The 15,849-nt window shown below is 40.0% G+C and overlaps 1 protein-coding gene across 1 annotated transcript in view; it reads right to left on the bottom strand.

Moving 5' to 3' along the window:
* Nucleotides 1-15,849, bottom strand: part of epha4b (eph receptor A4b) — a 270,004-nt gene that overhangs the window by 94,562 nt on the left and 159,593 nt on the right. Inside the window, exons 5-6 of the mRNA XM_048604238.1 lie at nt 2,765-3,104; nt 1,626-1,633 (exon numbers count right to left, since the gene is read on the bottom strand). Coding sequence (XP_048460195.1) covers nt 1,626-1,633; nt 2,765-3,104 — 348 coding nt within the window. The remainder of the gene's footprint in view (nt 1-1,625; nt 1,634-2,764; nt 3,105-15,849) is intronic.

Below are 15,849 nucleotides of genomic sequence, written 5' to 3'. Positions count from 1 at the left end.
GGCGGCATGGTTGCTTAGTGGTTAGCACTACTGCTTTGCACGGCCAGAGACCTGGGTTTGATTCCACCCTCAGGCGACTGTCTGTATGGAGTTTGCACATTCTCTCCGTGTCTGCGCGGGTTTCCTCTGGGTGCTCCAGTTTCTTCCCCACAGTCCAAAGATGTGCAGGTTAGGTGGATTGGCCATGCTAAAATTTCCTGCAGTGTCCAGGGATGCATAGGCTAGGTGGATTGGGAAATGCAGGGTTATAGGGATAGGGTAGGAGCGCGGGCCTGGGAGGGATGTTCTTTGGAGGGTTGTTGTGAACTCAATGGGCCAAATGGCCTGCTTTCACACTGTAGGGATAACAAAACAAAAAGGAGGTAAATACAGTTCTTAGGATGAAAGAGATCAAAGAGTGAACAGGGTACTGAGTTGGAGGATCAGCCATGACCATATTGAATGGCAGAGCAGGCTTAATGGCCGAATGGACTACTTCTGCTCCTCATTTCTAGGTTTCTCCATTTCTGGGTGTTGCCAGTGCCTGGATGGCCATCTGTGTGTGAGTGCAGATGGCGCCGGTAATGACTGTGCCTTCTGTGCCAGGATATGCCTGGCAAGAATGGCAGCTTCGTAACAATTAAAACAAGCAGTTATACTTCTCTCTAAAATGGAGTCACAGGTTGGCAGGTTGTGCTTCTGACCTTGCATTTCCGCCACTGTTGGTCCTGTCCCTCTTACTTTCTGCAGGCTGAGGGCTAACTCCACCCTGGTTCAGATATTGGTTATAAGCTAACTTGCAGTGTGATTAAATGGGCAGTGCCATCTTTGTTCCTGGTAGCTGTTGATCCGATGTTTTTAAGAGTGAGGTGGCACTGCAGACCTGTATTTCTGCTTATGCATGGTCACTGTGCCACCTAATGATGTGACCTTTCCCTTTATACTACAGTATTGAGATGGGAATAGTAGCAAGTCCCGCTTTCTCACTATTAATTGCAGAGAGAGGCCAGAAAACAGACAATCAGTGATGGGTGTGCAGGCTAATTTTTCCCTCCTCTGCGCAAGGGTTTGAGAGAGTATTGAGCCATCATAGCCACTGTAGCTGGTGTTAGCTAATGTAGCACAGACCACAAATTGAATCTAGGGTCTCACTGGATTTAGCAAGCTTAGCTATCCAGGAAGCCAGCAAATGGCCTATTTTATAATGCCAAGCCTGGGACCTCAGCAAGAAGGGGCCCAACCAATATGCGGTTTGAAAAAGAAAGAATCTAACTGTTAATTAGACACTGGATGTTTATTTCACTGAAGCTCAAGGATAAACAGATCCTGTTTGTTTGAGGTGTCCTTTAAGTTTTGGTTTAAACATCTCATCAATCAGACTGCTTTCTTCAAAGTAATCTCATCTCCTTGATGAAAATTTGCTGTTTTAATCACATCCTCCTCCCTTCCCTCACATCCACATTATTTCACTTGATCAGGAATGTGGATGAATCAATCAGCCCTCTGGGCAGCAATGGGGCCAAGGTTAATCTACTGGAAATAAGAATGACCTTGAATGAAATTCCTCCATGTAATTCTCTCTCTCTTCCCTGGAAAACCCAGCCAAGACTGAAACACTTCCTCCGTCAAAGTACATCTGGGAATACACTGGGCACTCGAGCCTCGAAATTAATCGAATAAAAATGCATTGTAGCTAAAAGAAAACCGGCCATATGGTTTTACAGTATTTTCCAACTGTGCAGTAAGCACTTAATTTTGCCATTGCTCTTACAGCACACAAGTGGATCTACAAATGAATAGCTTTGAGAGAGGAGCAATTACAACTGTGCAAAGTGATTAGAGTTGTGGATCATTAGCAGTGCAATCGCTTGGCTCTGATTGTTCAAGTACATACTGACTAATCCCTTTGGCACAAGTTCACAAACTGTCAAGTCGATCTTGATTTTCACAGTGGCAAAAAATGTAACCCATGAAATTGTTCATATTAGACTGACTGTCTCAAACTCAAATTATAAACCAAATATATGCATCTCCAGAGACAGAGAGTGAGATTACAGGGAAAAATTGTATCACTATTACCCACAATCTGGACGACTGTTATCAGAACATTGAGAGGAAGACAGAATCGGATTCCTGTTAAACGTAAAACACACTTTCACAACGACCACGCTAATTTGGCTTTTAGACCATGCTGATTTTCAGTCAGGGTGCTCATGTGAGGTTACACCATCTCTGGGCAAAGGAAAAGAAAATTAGCCTTAGATTCTAATTCATACTTAATGTGCAACGGAAAATGGAATTGTGTGGGATCATGAGCGTTGAACAATAAGATAAGCATTGTCTGTAATTCCTCCCATGGTTTGCTGAGAGTCATGGTATAAGTTGACAGGAGGTAAAATAAAGAGGACATTCGACCTTACTTGAAGGCTAAAAATGCTTCAGTGTAAACCCAATATGGAAATATTTGAGAGAAGAATGAAAGAAACGAAGCTGGATGGATTTGTCTCCTAAGCTTTTCCACTACACAACCTAAAATGGTGACAGAAAATCCTGTTCTATCTTTTATGTTCCTATTATGCAATATAACTGAACATTGATCACTTTACTTGATTTTTTTTAAAGCAAAAGCCCAAAATACTTCCTTTACCAAAAACAGAGGCAAACTCTACTTTTCTATGACTAATGACCCCAGACAGAAGTCTGTTCCTAGAAATGGCACATTTCAAATCAAGTTTATGGCAACCCAGTTCGAAGTAATGTTTCACAATTGGCAACAGACATCCACTCACCTGCTTGGCTGGTTGTGACATTGATGGAGACATACTGCTTAGGCCTGGAGCTCAGCTCAGATACACCATTCAAAGCTTCAAGGTTGAAGGTATAATTCATATGGGGCAGCAAATTGGTAACAAGAACTTTTGTGTATGTTAATCCAAATTGGCGGGGGATGAAGTGGAGACCACTACCACAGACACTGCACCTTCTGCTGTCCCCCGCACACTTCTTGCAGTGAACATTGTAAGTAATGTCATTCCTGCCACCGCTGTCCCTTGGTGGGCTCCATTCCAGGATGATGGAGGTCTCATTTGTTGTGGAGATGGGATTTTCTGGTGCTGTCGGAGGTCCTAATATTGGGGAGAAAAAACATCTGAATGAAAAATGCATGGGCATCATAGATTCCATGCGCAGACTCTTAAAAAACACATTCCTTTACATTTTCTTGTAGATGATACCTAATATTTCATACAGAAAACAGGTGACATTTTAAACTGCATTTTTACAATTTTTATCAATAACTGGAAAGTATCATTCATTGTATGTCAGAATAAATGATTAAATAATGACTACAAAGTTGTTGACTATCGTCACAAAGTATTCATCTTGTGTGTAGATGTGCTTGATGAAGACTTTAAAGCCATCATCCCCAAATTTAGTAAAAATGAACCTCCTGAGATCACTTGCAAATTAACTACGATGAAAAAAGTTTACAGATTGGCAGGTCCTTGTGAATTTCCCACTCGGCCCCATTTCTTTATCATCTTTTGTTTTATACTCTGATAATTGAAGTGTGATGGTTAAGATGTATGCTTGATTACTTGTCTTACATGTTTACATGGGCTGATCATCTGTGGTTGTGTCTGTGCTTATGCGCAACTGAGAATGCCTAGTTTGATGCAGGTCTTTCACACCATGCACACTTTACAGTCTGAAGTTTGGGTGCAGCTATAAGGGTGGACTGGTTTCTCAAATCTTGAAATTCAGTTAATGCTCAGATTGGTTTTTCTTTTGAAGTGTAATATCAGTTGAGAGTTGACTGATATTCAGATTCCCTGGAGTTTCTTTTTGTGGATCAAGTTGTTTTAGCTTTGCTCCTTGTTAAATGTATTTTTTTAAGTGTGCCACTGGAAATATCTTTACATGAACACAAATGTGGCAGAAACAGGGGTCTGGAAAGTTCTTGGTGCTGTTGTTCAAACTTGAAGCAGGCAATTGAGCGGGGCGTGATTTCTTGGATCAGATGTCATTTCCAGTCTATGGACTGAGTGCGGCCCTGTATGTTAACACAAGTAACATATACCAAAAGGATTGCATTCTTGTTGAGTTGGAGGACTTGAAGTTTAATTAACAGCTATTTATGTGACTATAATATCACACACTGACTCATTACCTGTGTTCTGTGCTTACCAATGTTACTGTACAGTACATACATATAACATATTGAAAGAACACACTGCACTGACTCCGTTCACTGAGAAAGTGATTAAAAGCAAAGCAGGCAGCTTTTATACTGAAATGCCACAGGGTATGATGTAACTGTCACAGGTACACTATGTGGAACCTATGAAATTACACAACAGAGTCCCAGTGCGGCAGCAAGTTAATTGCAATCATATTGGTGTAGAAAAAAAGGAATTTGATAAGTAGAATTGGAATCTTATTTGAGGACCTTACAACCTCTTTGAAGCTCCATCTACAATACTGTTTTGCCTCAAGGCAGTGGCGCTGGCTACATTCAGAAAATCCAGGTTTACATGGTGCCTAATGGATAACTTGTACATGATTTTTTGCAGAAATGACAGGTTCGTTTGGAAATTATTTACCTGAAAGAGAAGCTGAGAGAAGCAAGAGTGCTCCTCTGCTTTTAAGGCAGGCGTAACCTACTTAAAATAAATAGGCTGTTCCTGCCTAAGAATAGCACACATGGGCTTTGACATGTAACTACCTTAAAGCATTATTACCTGATCCTTACAGGTCCCACATATATACTCATCAAATTTCTCAAATATTCCAAAGTGCTTCATATGGGCAAAATCAGCCCTTGCAGTCATTGTTATTTTGAAAAGGTGTCGATTTAGTTTGGACACATAAATAAAAACACAAAGAGATGACAGTCAGTTTGTTTCTTTGTGTGTTAGCTGAGGAAAGGATATTGGCTGAGATGTCAAGAAAAGACAACACTTTAATGCACTAGGACTATAATACTGAGGCTGTACTGCACTGCCTAATGTTCTTCAGGATGACAGGTTAAAGCGAGACTCAGTCTGTTCTCTGAAATGGGCACAAAGAGGGCACATGTCTAAAGAGGAAGAGGAAAATGCTTCCAGCGTCGCAGACAACATTTATTCCTCGATTAAGTGCTACTTTTAATTCAGCACTGCTGTCGGACCTTGCTGTGCTGAAATTGCTGCTGCTTCTTTCTGCCTAGATTATGACAGTGATTACACTTCGGAAGCAGACTGGTGCACTGTTAAAGTAGTCAGCCTCATCGAAACTCCTTCCGTGATCTTGAACATTCACTCCCTCCAGCAGTAACACAACGTATACAATACATGAGAAGCATTGCAACACATCACCAAGGCTCCTTTGACAGCACCTTCCAAACTTGTGAGATCCACTACTTAGATGTGCATGTGCAACAGACAGATGGGAAGAACACCAACTTTCAAATTCTATCTAAGCCATGCACAATCCTGATCGGGAGGTGTTTTGCTGTTCTTTCGGTTTCACTGGGTCAAAATGCAGGAATTCCCTTCCTAACAACACTATCAGTGTATCGACGCCAGATGAACTGCAGCTGAAGGCAGTGTCTCAGCATAACCTTATCAAGAGCAACTGGGAATCAGCAACAAATGTTGACATTGCTAGTGACAGTCTTATCTCTTTCCTTACCCAAGTCAAAATGTGCAATTGATTTCAACTGTGACACAACTCAATGTAGCCCCAGAAATCTTGGAGAAGAGGATATGGATCTATCTGAACACTTTGCTACAGCAACAAAAATTCATATTCATTGAGTATTTATTACATAATAAAATATTCTGATGTGTTTGAGATCAAAGTTGGACAAAAACATGACTCCAGGACGTTTTGAAAGATGACCAAAAGCTTTGACAAAACCTAACATTCAAATAGTGAGGATTAAAAGGTGCAAAGGTTTAGGAAGTGCATTCCAGAACTTAAGAGTTGAGAGTCAAGGCAAACTAAAGACATGTTGCCAAAAGTGGTGCCTTTTAACAAAAGGAGGAAAATGTGGCTCTTTATACATATTCAGATAGTCTAGGCTCTCCTGAGGATTCCTGGCTGGTATTTTTAGAGCCTGCAGTTGGTATCCGATTGTTTCATCTGTACTTTCAGGCACTTCACTGAGGATAAAAATTTATGACGGGGAAACACAAGGGAATGCCAGTGGAAGCAAGAGTCGGCCGCAGGAATGCAGAGGAAGCTGATGCATGTAGTATGTTTGAGGAAAGCTTGCAAGTCTGGTGGTAAAAAATGCTTAGAATTACAGCTTACTGAAAGCTTTTTACTTCTAATTTAATTAACTACTTTTCTAAAAAAAAAGTGCTTTTTTCCTACAGTCAGTCAATACTCAGCACGAGAACACTAAAAATAGAAAAATACATCTTACATTCAACAAAAATAACAGGTAGATGGAATGAATTTGGAATATCACAGAGTATCATTTATATAAGATTTTCTCTCAAAGATTCCGACCAGCTCAAGTCTCCCTCATTCTGTTTCCACAAGCTTTTTTTCTTACATATCCATTAGGTATTGAAGTGGATGTGTCAGTTTCACAAATCTGTTTCCGCTTTAGAATATAACCTCTTACTACATAATTTAGTGAGAGCTGGCACTGTTGAGCATCTGGAGTTCTACAAAAACTTTTCCTTCCTTTTCTCTCTGTAAATTTTGCATCATTTCAGTTTAAACAGATATTGATTTCTCAAAGAGAGACAGACCTGCATTTATCTAGTATCTTCCATGAGTCAGAATATCCCAAAGCATTTCGCAGCTAATGGAAGTGTAGTTCATGATATGAATTGTAGTACACAGCAAGCTCTCATAAGCAGCAATACAATAACTAGAAAATCTATTTTTTTGATGTTAATTCCAGGAGTAGATAGTGACAAAGATACTAGGGACAGGCATCCTGCTCTTGGTTTACTGTCTGATCCAAGAGTCAGTGCCTACAATAATGCAACATTCCCTCAGGACTGCGCTACTGTGCCAGCCTTGAATTTTGTACTTCACTCTAAGGAGTGAGACATATGAACCCTGAGCAATTAACAAGACAAAGCAGGTGAGTAACTGTAACATGAGGGCTATAAAGAATGTACCTTAAACATCACCAAATGGAGACAAGAAGTCAAAGCTTGCAGTCATCAGGTCTAGGACACACAAAAAAGACATGAAAAAAAGTTACCAATTTCTACAGCATAAACAGATAGGGGGTTTGCTGATGAGTTGAACCATTGTTGACATGGAAACACAGCAAAAACAGTTAACTGTCAATCTTAAGTCTCAGAACAGCCAGTCAGACTCTGATTCCCCAGGCAAAACCATGAAATAATCAAAGTTTATTCGCTTGGTCTGAGAACTAAGACTGAGTGTTAACTGTTCATGTTGTAAGCCCATGTCAATGACGGCCCAACCTTTTATCATGTTGTACAAATTGGTGTCTATTTTTAAAAAAAATACCTGTTCCTATTTCTGATGAAGGCCAGACACTAGCTGTGACTTCTTGCCTCTTTTTAGCAATATTTAAGTTCCATACTTCCAAACAAAGAATATGTCCTTGGTCATGTTCAGAAATAAACGGCAATCTCCCTGTCACATCATCTAACATATTGAAATTATTCTTTTTTTTTCCACCATTCAATTCGAGAGCGGCATTCAACATGCACATAGCATCGGTCCTACATCATTCTTTTCACAAGTTTGAAACAAGCATCTTGTCCTTTTGTTATGGATCAACTTGAAGTGATTTTCCAGATTTGCCTTTTCTACATGACTTGCTGCTTGAAAGACACAAATTTTCTCCAGTCTTAAGTCAGATGCTAGGGATCAGACTCTCAGGAAGTTAGACATAGTGCCAATTGGAACAGAACTCATCAAGTTGGCTGTCAGCTAAGAGTCTGTACAGATCCTTTAAGTTAATTATACTGGAGTCTTTAAATACAGCTTTCCCAAAAAGATGATAGGTTCTCACAGTGCTTCCACACGAGATATTATCAAGCAAAGCATACTTATTTTTATGATTTGAAAGCCAAAAGACTTTGTTGTCAGTCACACCCTTTAACAAACTGTTGATGAGCAGTGACATTTGCTATCGAGGTGCTTCTGGTGATTGAGGTTTAACATTAAAACCAGATGATGAAGCCTAAGCAGCTATAAACTTCAACAGACTCCCAACCGGCAGGTCAGAGTTCAAATTCCAATCTTGACTAAAACCACGTTTACATTGTACAGAAGTGATTGTTTATCTTGGCTACCAGTGCACTGCAAATCACCTTATTTACATTGGAAAATGGCCTAACATGTACTTTTTGCACGGAGAATAAGACTTTGCAAACCTGTGATCCATCCGAGAAATCAGTTGTTTCCACTGTCAGAAACAGCACAGAGGCTGAAACTAACAGCCAAAAATAGGCTATATGAAGACTCTGAAAATCACGGCCTAAATAGAAAATTAGAATCAATTATCCATGACTTTGGCTCAAAGAACACTCCGGATGTATTTTAAATAGTGAGAAAATCAGTTGCATCTTTATTGAATCCATCTTTCAACACTAGCCAATAGAAACAGTGGTCTGTTATTGGACAAAACTGTGCCAAGTAAAAATTAGCCCCATATAAAACATTGGATTTTATTTTTGAAAGGCATGCAATGCATGTCAAACAGAAAGTTGACTGGACGATTTTGTGGATTATTAATTGGGTCTAGAGTGAGATACCATCATTTAGATAGAACCAGACCTGGATTTCTCACAGATAAATTAATAATATTTCTTCAAAAGTCTTCAGTGCCACCAGAAGAACCCAAGTAAGAAGATTGAGGCAAATACTTGAGTGAATGTGCGAAGAATTCTGGTAGCCAATAACCTGTTGTAAACTCTGCTGAGTGTTGTATATTTTCACAGGAAATACCAGCAGCAGAGAATTTCTGGGTCAAATTGAAAATAAAACACTCACTGACTTAAGAAGCAAACAGTGCGACCTGAATGACAATTGGAGTGCCTCTCCCTTCAGGCCGTAGGTTCTGTGAGAAGGGAACTGTGCAGCTTCATACAAAACTCTTGAAGACATTCCAACACCCTCCACTTTCCCTTGCACTGGGTAGTCATAGTCCTTAGAGCATTTTGGGTATAGATGATCAACGAAAATTGACTTAGAAGAAGATTCAGCAGATACTAATTCATCCTTAAAACAGTTCAACATTGGACGCATGACCTCAGAAATAGATTCTAATCACATCATGATTTCAGGCCTTATTTTAGTAGCTTGATTAAAAAGATAGGCCATCTGCCATATTACTTGCATGTACAGAATCACATAGAGACTCAGCACATTGTGTCTGTGCTGGCTCACTGCAAGAGTATCAGAGTATCTCACACTCACATCCAGCCACTTTCGCCCTGCGATTCTTTTCTTCTCTGGGTGCTCATTTACTTCCCACACAAAACCGTGACTGAACCTGACACATTCCAGATCCAACCATTCGCTGCCGACAAAGCTTTTCAACTCGTGTCGCCATTGGGTCTTTCGCAAATCACTTTAAATTGGTGTTTTTGACCCTTCTGCCAATTGGAACAGTTCCTCTCAATCCAGTCTGCTGAGACCCCTTGTGATTTTGAACAGCTCTATCAGATCTTCCCCACCCTGCTCTTTGAGGAACGTTTGAAGTGTCATAACATTCAAGGCTGGTGAGGTCAAGTACTGGAAGGTGGGATCAGTGTAGAGAGGTCAGCGCAGGCTCGAGGGGCTGAAGGGACTCTACCGTGCTGTGTGATTCTATGATTACGACTCTATGAGAGCAATCCCAGCTTCTCCAATCCACAAATATAACTGATATCATTCATTCAACCAATCTCATTACTCAAACATTTTAGGATTACTGCTATTTGTGAGAACTTGATATGCACAAATTAGCTACTATATTTAAATACAGTTCACAAGGAATTTATTGGCCATAAATTTCATGTCAATAGCTTCACCACACACTTAACTTGATTCCCTACCTGCAGGCAGCATTGCAGTCACCTGTGTAGCCCACATGGTGTCCATCTTTAAGATGGGCACACGTACCCCATGCATGTGCTAAACATGAATAAACCACACAATCCTGATTTCTCACAGCCCAATAACACACAAACTCTGTGTGTGCTTGCACTGTCCACACTTAAAAGGAGTAGTGTGAAAAAGCAAGATGGGCCTGACGGTAGTGTTCCTAAAGTCCCAGGTGACATGATAGTTGGTAAATAAAGCCTATGAAACTTCTGACCCTAAGGTGAGCTGCTGATCTCGTATCTGCACCATCACAATGACTAATTAGGTCTACAACAGCACCCGACCTTGCCCTTGCTTCAGCATACCTGCAGCTGAAACCCTCACACCTGCTTTTATTGTCTGTAGACTTGAAGATTCTTGACGTCCCGACTGGTCTGCCAGTTTATTCTCCATAAACCTGAAGTCACCCAAAAATCTGTCGATCATGTTGTTATCTGCACCATATTCTGTTCGTCTGTCATTCCTGTTGTGCTCACCGATCTACATTAGCTCCTAGTCAAACAATGTCTCCATGTTATCCGATCCTTCCAGGGCCTCCCCCTCTCCCTATCTCCCAGAGCACTCCCATGATATCCAACCTATCGAGGCTCCTGGATTTTAATTGCTCCATCATCTGCCAAGACCCCACACTCTGAAATTCCCTCCCTAACCCTCTTGGTCTTTATAACTCATCGCTCCTTTAAGCCTCTCCATTTTTTTGGCCAGGTTTTCACTTGTCATATTATCTACATGCCTCAGTGTAAAGCTTTGCTTCATTAAACTCCTGTGAAACAATCTGGGATGTTTTACATTGAGGTTGCTATATGAATGCAATCGTTGTTGTGTTTCTGTAGCTGCACAGAAATGAGAGCGATGGTCTCAATTCTTCTCAACATCGGATGAGCATCGTTTTCCAGACATGAGAGTTAAACATTTCGGAACAACTGAGAATGTCATCCTCCCAATACTTTGGGTATTTTGAGCCAGTGCCACAGTTTAGACATTAATGATATTATACCCAGCACAGTGGTAAACATTCCTGCCTGTCACTGACAAATCTCTCTGGGATTCAGTCATGGTTTGGAGAAGCAGAGTTATAGCTACCAGGCTGAATTCCCATCAAGGATCTGAAGGTTTAGAGTAACAATCCAAAGTCTGATAGAACGATCACACACTGAAAAATAAAAGCACGTGTCAAGATAATTTGGTACGGACACTTAGTGTTGACTTATGGATTGAGACAGTGAAACAAGTTGTTCTTTAGTCCATTTAAATGCTCCCTTCCAATGTCCCTGCAGTAACCACACATTATGGCAATTTGTGAACATAAGGAAATTGTCCCAGTGTGATTTCCATTCAGACATAATATTCGGCATTGTCTCAATATCATATTGGCTTTACCTGCCAGACATCTGGTGCACATGACAACTAGTAATGGCCTACAAATTCACCCTCAAAACTGAACTTTAAGACACAAAATATAATCTATTCTGTCAGACAGCCCAAATGCCAACTCAAAACCCACAGGGTTCTCCTCCTTGGCTTATCTGCTCATACTGAGGGATGTGGTCCATTTACTTAAAAGCAAGACTACTGACGTCAGCCTTCCTGCTCCTCTGATGCTGCTTGGCCTGCTGTGTTCATCCAGCTCTACACCTTGTTATCTCAGATTCTCCAGCATCTGCTGTTCCTGCTATCTCTGAAACTACTTCAAAACTGCTGGTGCTCTCTAAGAGTAATTTTCAGCCTCAGTTGTAAAGCCAAGGGCCTTTCCTTTTTAATGAAAATTTCTTAACAAAATTCTGACGCTGGTATGGTGTATGTAAAAGGCAAATGTTTCCTCCCATGGTACAAAGCTTTCTGTATGCAGTCTGTACTAATAAGCTGCTTTTACATTAGAGAAACTGTAATTAATAATTAAGATAAAGATTTGACTCCAAAATAGTGTCAATCACAAGCTTTAAATCTAGGCTCAGGGGCAAAAGTAATGCAGATTTAAAAGGCTTATAAACGAACACGATTTGTTCGTTTTTTTAAAAGATGTTAACACTAAGAAGGGCAGAAAGAAGTGAGAAATGACTGATTTAATATTTTGAGTTTCCATTCTCTATCACAACAGCTGAAGCATGTATTTCCTTTCCTGCAATTTCCTGCTTTTGTTTTTGGTGGCCAATGTTTGCAGTACTTTATTCTCTTCACGTTTGTTATTATTAAGAAATAGGAGCTGGAGTAGGCCATTCTGCCCCTTGAGGCTGTTCTATATTTCAGGAAGACCACATCAATGACCTTTTATTTGAATTCCACTACTTCGCCCTATCTCCATCTCCCGTGATTACTTTAGTGTCCTATAGATTGATTATCTCTCAATCTCAGGCTGGAATATACTCAACGTTTTAGCATCCATAACTCCACAGCATAAAAGTTCCAAAATCTTCCAGTCCCCAGCAAAAATGGCTAATAAGTTAACTGTTTCAACATCCAAGCATATTTACAGATAACAAATGACAAGATGACATTGATGTGAAAAAAACTGCTGTCAAGTTGAATGCCTACTTGTCAAAACCAAAACATGTAAATCTCTTGTGAAAGGCTGAAGCACTTTTATGAGATTGGGCGAAAAGCAGGAGATTATTGTTTAAAATAGAAAGGTATTATTTTTTATATTCTATGATTTCTGTTTAGTTTCTGCATCTACCCCACTCCACTTCCCTGGTCACATTCTTACTATTCTGATTTCCTTTAGGCAAAGTAAAATACCAAAAAAAAACTCTGCATACTATAGGAACTGTGACTTCCTCAGCTCATTAAATGAAAATTATGTTGCTCACTTTGATTAATCCATTCCTTACAGATATGCATGCCTGGGCTCTTCTCTGATTAATTTGTTCATCAGTCAAGAGTATTAGTGGTTCAGTAAAATTCACTGACACCCCTGGTGCATATATGCTTCTTTTAAGAAAAAAGAACAACACAGATAATGAAACACTCACTACAAAGCTCAACTTTATCACTACCTTTATGTTACAAATTAATATTTCAATTTTAAATAATTCTGTTTTAACAAATAAATTTCTATTATATTTCTGTTATATCAAATAAATTTCTATTATATTTCTGTTATATCAATTATCCTATTATGAATAGAAATGCGTGAATACAATCAGTTTTGAGTTTTTAAAATTTATTTTACGTGCATGATAAAACAGTTAAGTTTTCTCATTTCATTTATCTAACAAAGATGAGGATGTGCCGGTGACGGACTGGGGGGTTTGCGCAAGGTCAGAAATCACACAACAGCAGGTTATAGTCTGAGATAACAAGGTGTAGAGCTGAATGAACACAGCAGGCCAAGCAGCATCAGAGGAGCAGGAAAGCTGACGTTTCGGGCCTAGACCCTTCTTCAGAATTTCAGCCTGCTGTGTTCATCCAGCTCTACACCTTGTTATCTCAGATTCTCCAGCATCTGCAGTTCCTACTATCTCTGAAAGCAGGTTATAGTCCAACAGGTTAATTTGAAAACACAAACTTTCAGAGCCTCAGTCCTTCTTCAGGTACATCCTCATCAATGGTGTGAACCTTTGATCAGTTACTTATAAAGTCTGTATCTGATACTACCTCTTTCACTAACACCTGAAGAAGGACTGAGGCTCCGAAAGCTTGTGTTTTCAAATAAACCTGTTGGATTATAACCCGGTGTCAAGTGATTTCTGACCTTATCTAACAAAGTTCACAGTTTCCTCTCCCATAGATTTATCTATTCTTAAATCACTTGGCTAGTCCTATATAAATCATTAGGGACACCTAATGTACAGAGCTACAACTGGCAGCTTGGCATCAGGACTGTGCATGGGGCAGCTCTTTAGATTTTGGTAGTGCATTGAGAAGAGTCTTGCTGTGATGCTTTCCAAGGTGGTGGTACCACAGGGATCAAATACCAGTGCACATTCTCATAGAAAATGAGCAGATCAAATGTGCAGCCCATGCAGAGAAGTCACTGATATGATGGCCTAGATTTGTACATTGTACAGATCTACATTGGTAGGGGGGGAATGACTTAACAACCAGAAATATCAGTCAAGCAACTGCATAACACAAGTTTATCACTGTTTGTCTGCTGCTACTTTTTGTTGTTAATTCCTTTCAGTCAGACAAGTGTGGCAGAAGAGTCACTGTTATAAAGCTAGAGAGCCAATGTGTTAGAGAACTGACAATTTAATGCCTGGCAGCAAAGATTTGAGGCTTGGGAACTGAAAAAATTAAGGCTTCTAAACTATGAAGGAAGGTGGCTATAAGATTATCTTACCAAAAAATCAAATTGCACTGAACAAACAAATCCAGTCCACACATTAATGTGAGATAAGGCAGTGGAACAAAGTGGCACACTGTCAGACAAATGAAATGAATTTTTGGAACAATGTGAGAAAGAATTTCTAGATTGGAGGTATTTTCAGCAGGACAGGTGGTAAAGGATAGAATTGGAGCTAACCTTTGCACACTCTACCGAAAGGTCTGTTTACAAAAATGCAGATTACAAACCTCAGTTCAGACTGCTCTTATTTATAAATGTTTTTAATCAACCTATTCAAATATATTGTAACACACCTCTGGCACAAGTGGGACATGAACATGGACTTTCTACCCCAGGGGCAGGGACATGAGCACTTGCCAGAAGAAATTATTTTGTTCTTTCTTATTGAGGCACAGTGAATGCCCAGTTTATGCCCATCACCTTCCATGCAAATAAATACCAATGACGCATAATTAACAGACAGCAGAGCAAAAGACCCTTGACTCAAGATATAGTTGGAAATGACCTCAGGTGGAGAAATTGTGATGGATCTCATGGTTTCTACATAGCTTGTGTGTACCTCAAGAATCTACAATGCCATTCTTAACCAGACAATTATAGCTCCTTTATCAAACTCCTATAAATATCATTGACCAAGCATCTGTCCAGTTGGACTAATATCTCCTTTTAGGATTGGTGTCCTTTTATGGTCTCATTTTGTTGCTGTAAAGTAGCTGGGCTGCTATGTCATTTTTTTTAAGGACATGAAAACTAGGAACAGGAGCAGGCAACTCTGCTCCTTGGGCCTGCTCTGTCATTTGATACAATTAGAGTTGATTTCATCTTGGCCTCAACTCCACTTTCCTGCCTGCTCTCCATAACCCTTCAATCTGTTACTCATTGATTAAAGGCACTACATAAATATAATTTTTGTGTAGGATACAGCCTTGTTTAAGCTGATTAATTTTACTTTATTGTGCTTGCAGTCCAATTCAGTTTGCTTCTTTAGATCTACAACAGGCATAGTTCCACCTCTCCTCAACAACTGATGTAAGTGCTGATTTTGCTCTTGCCATCACTATTGCATGGGACAGCAGCAAGATCAAAGTCACTGTACAAGGCTCAATATCTTTGGATCACCAAGTTCTGGCCTGCTCCCATTTTTTCTTGGGTTGGGAAACAGGTTGGTCAAGGCTTGTACCAGAATCCAATTGGATGCTTTGCTAGAAGGACTAACATGGCTTATCAGGACTCTGATATCATTTCAGAGTTGCAACGGTTAGCACATGCATTTGCTAAGTCTTGCTTCATGAAGTGCTTTGTGGAGCAGCCTAATGAGTGATCTACATAGGAATCACTGAAAGTCAGTCCTTAGTAGCCACAAGTCAGTAGCTTTAAGGACTTCTATGGGGCAAGAAAGAACTTGAATGCAACATTCTCGGACATCTCTACAGGGGTTCCTCGGGATGATGTACCAGTCCCAAACATCTTCAGCTGCTACATCAATGACCTTCCCTCTATCATGGTCAATG

This window comes from Rhincodon typus, chromosome 13, assembly GCF_021869965.1.
Source record: "Rhincodon typus isolate 14 chromosome 13, sRhiTyp1.1, whole genome shotgun sequence".
Lineage (NCBI taxonomy): Eukaryota > Metazoa > Chordata > Chondrichthyes > Orectolobiformes > Rhincodontidae > Rhincodon > Rhincodon typus.
This window is presented reverse-complemented; position numbering and strand designations above follow the sequence as displayed.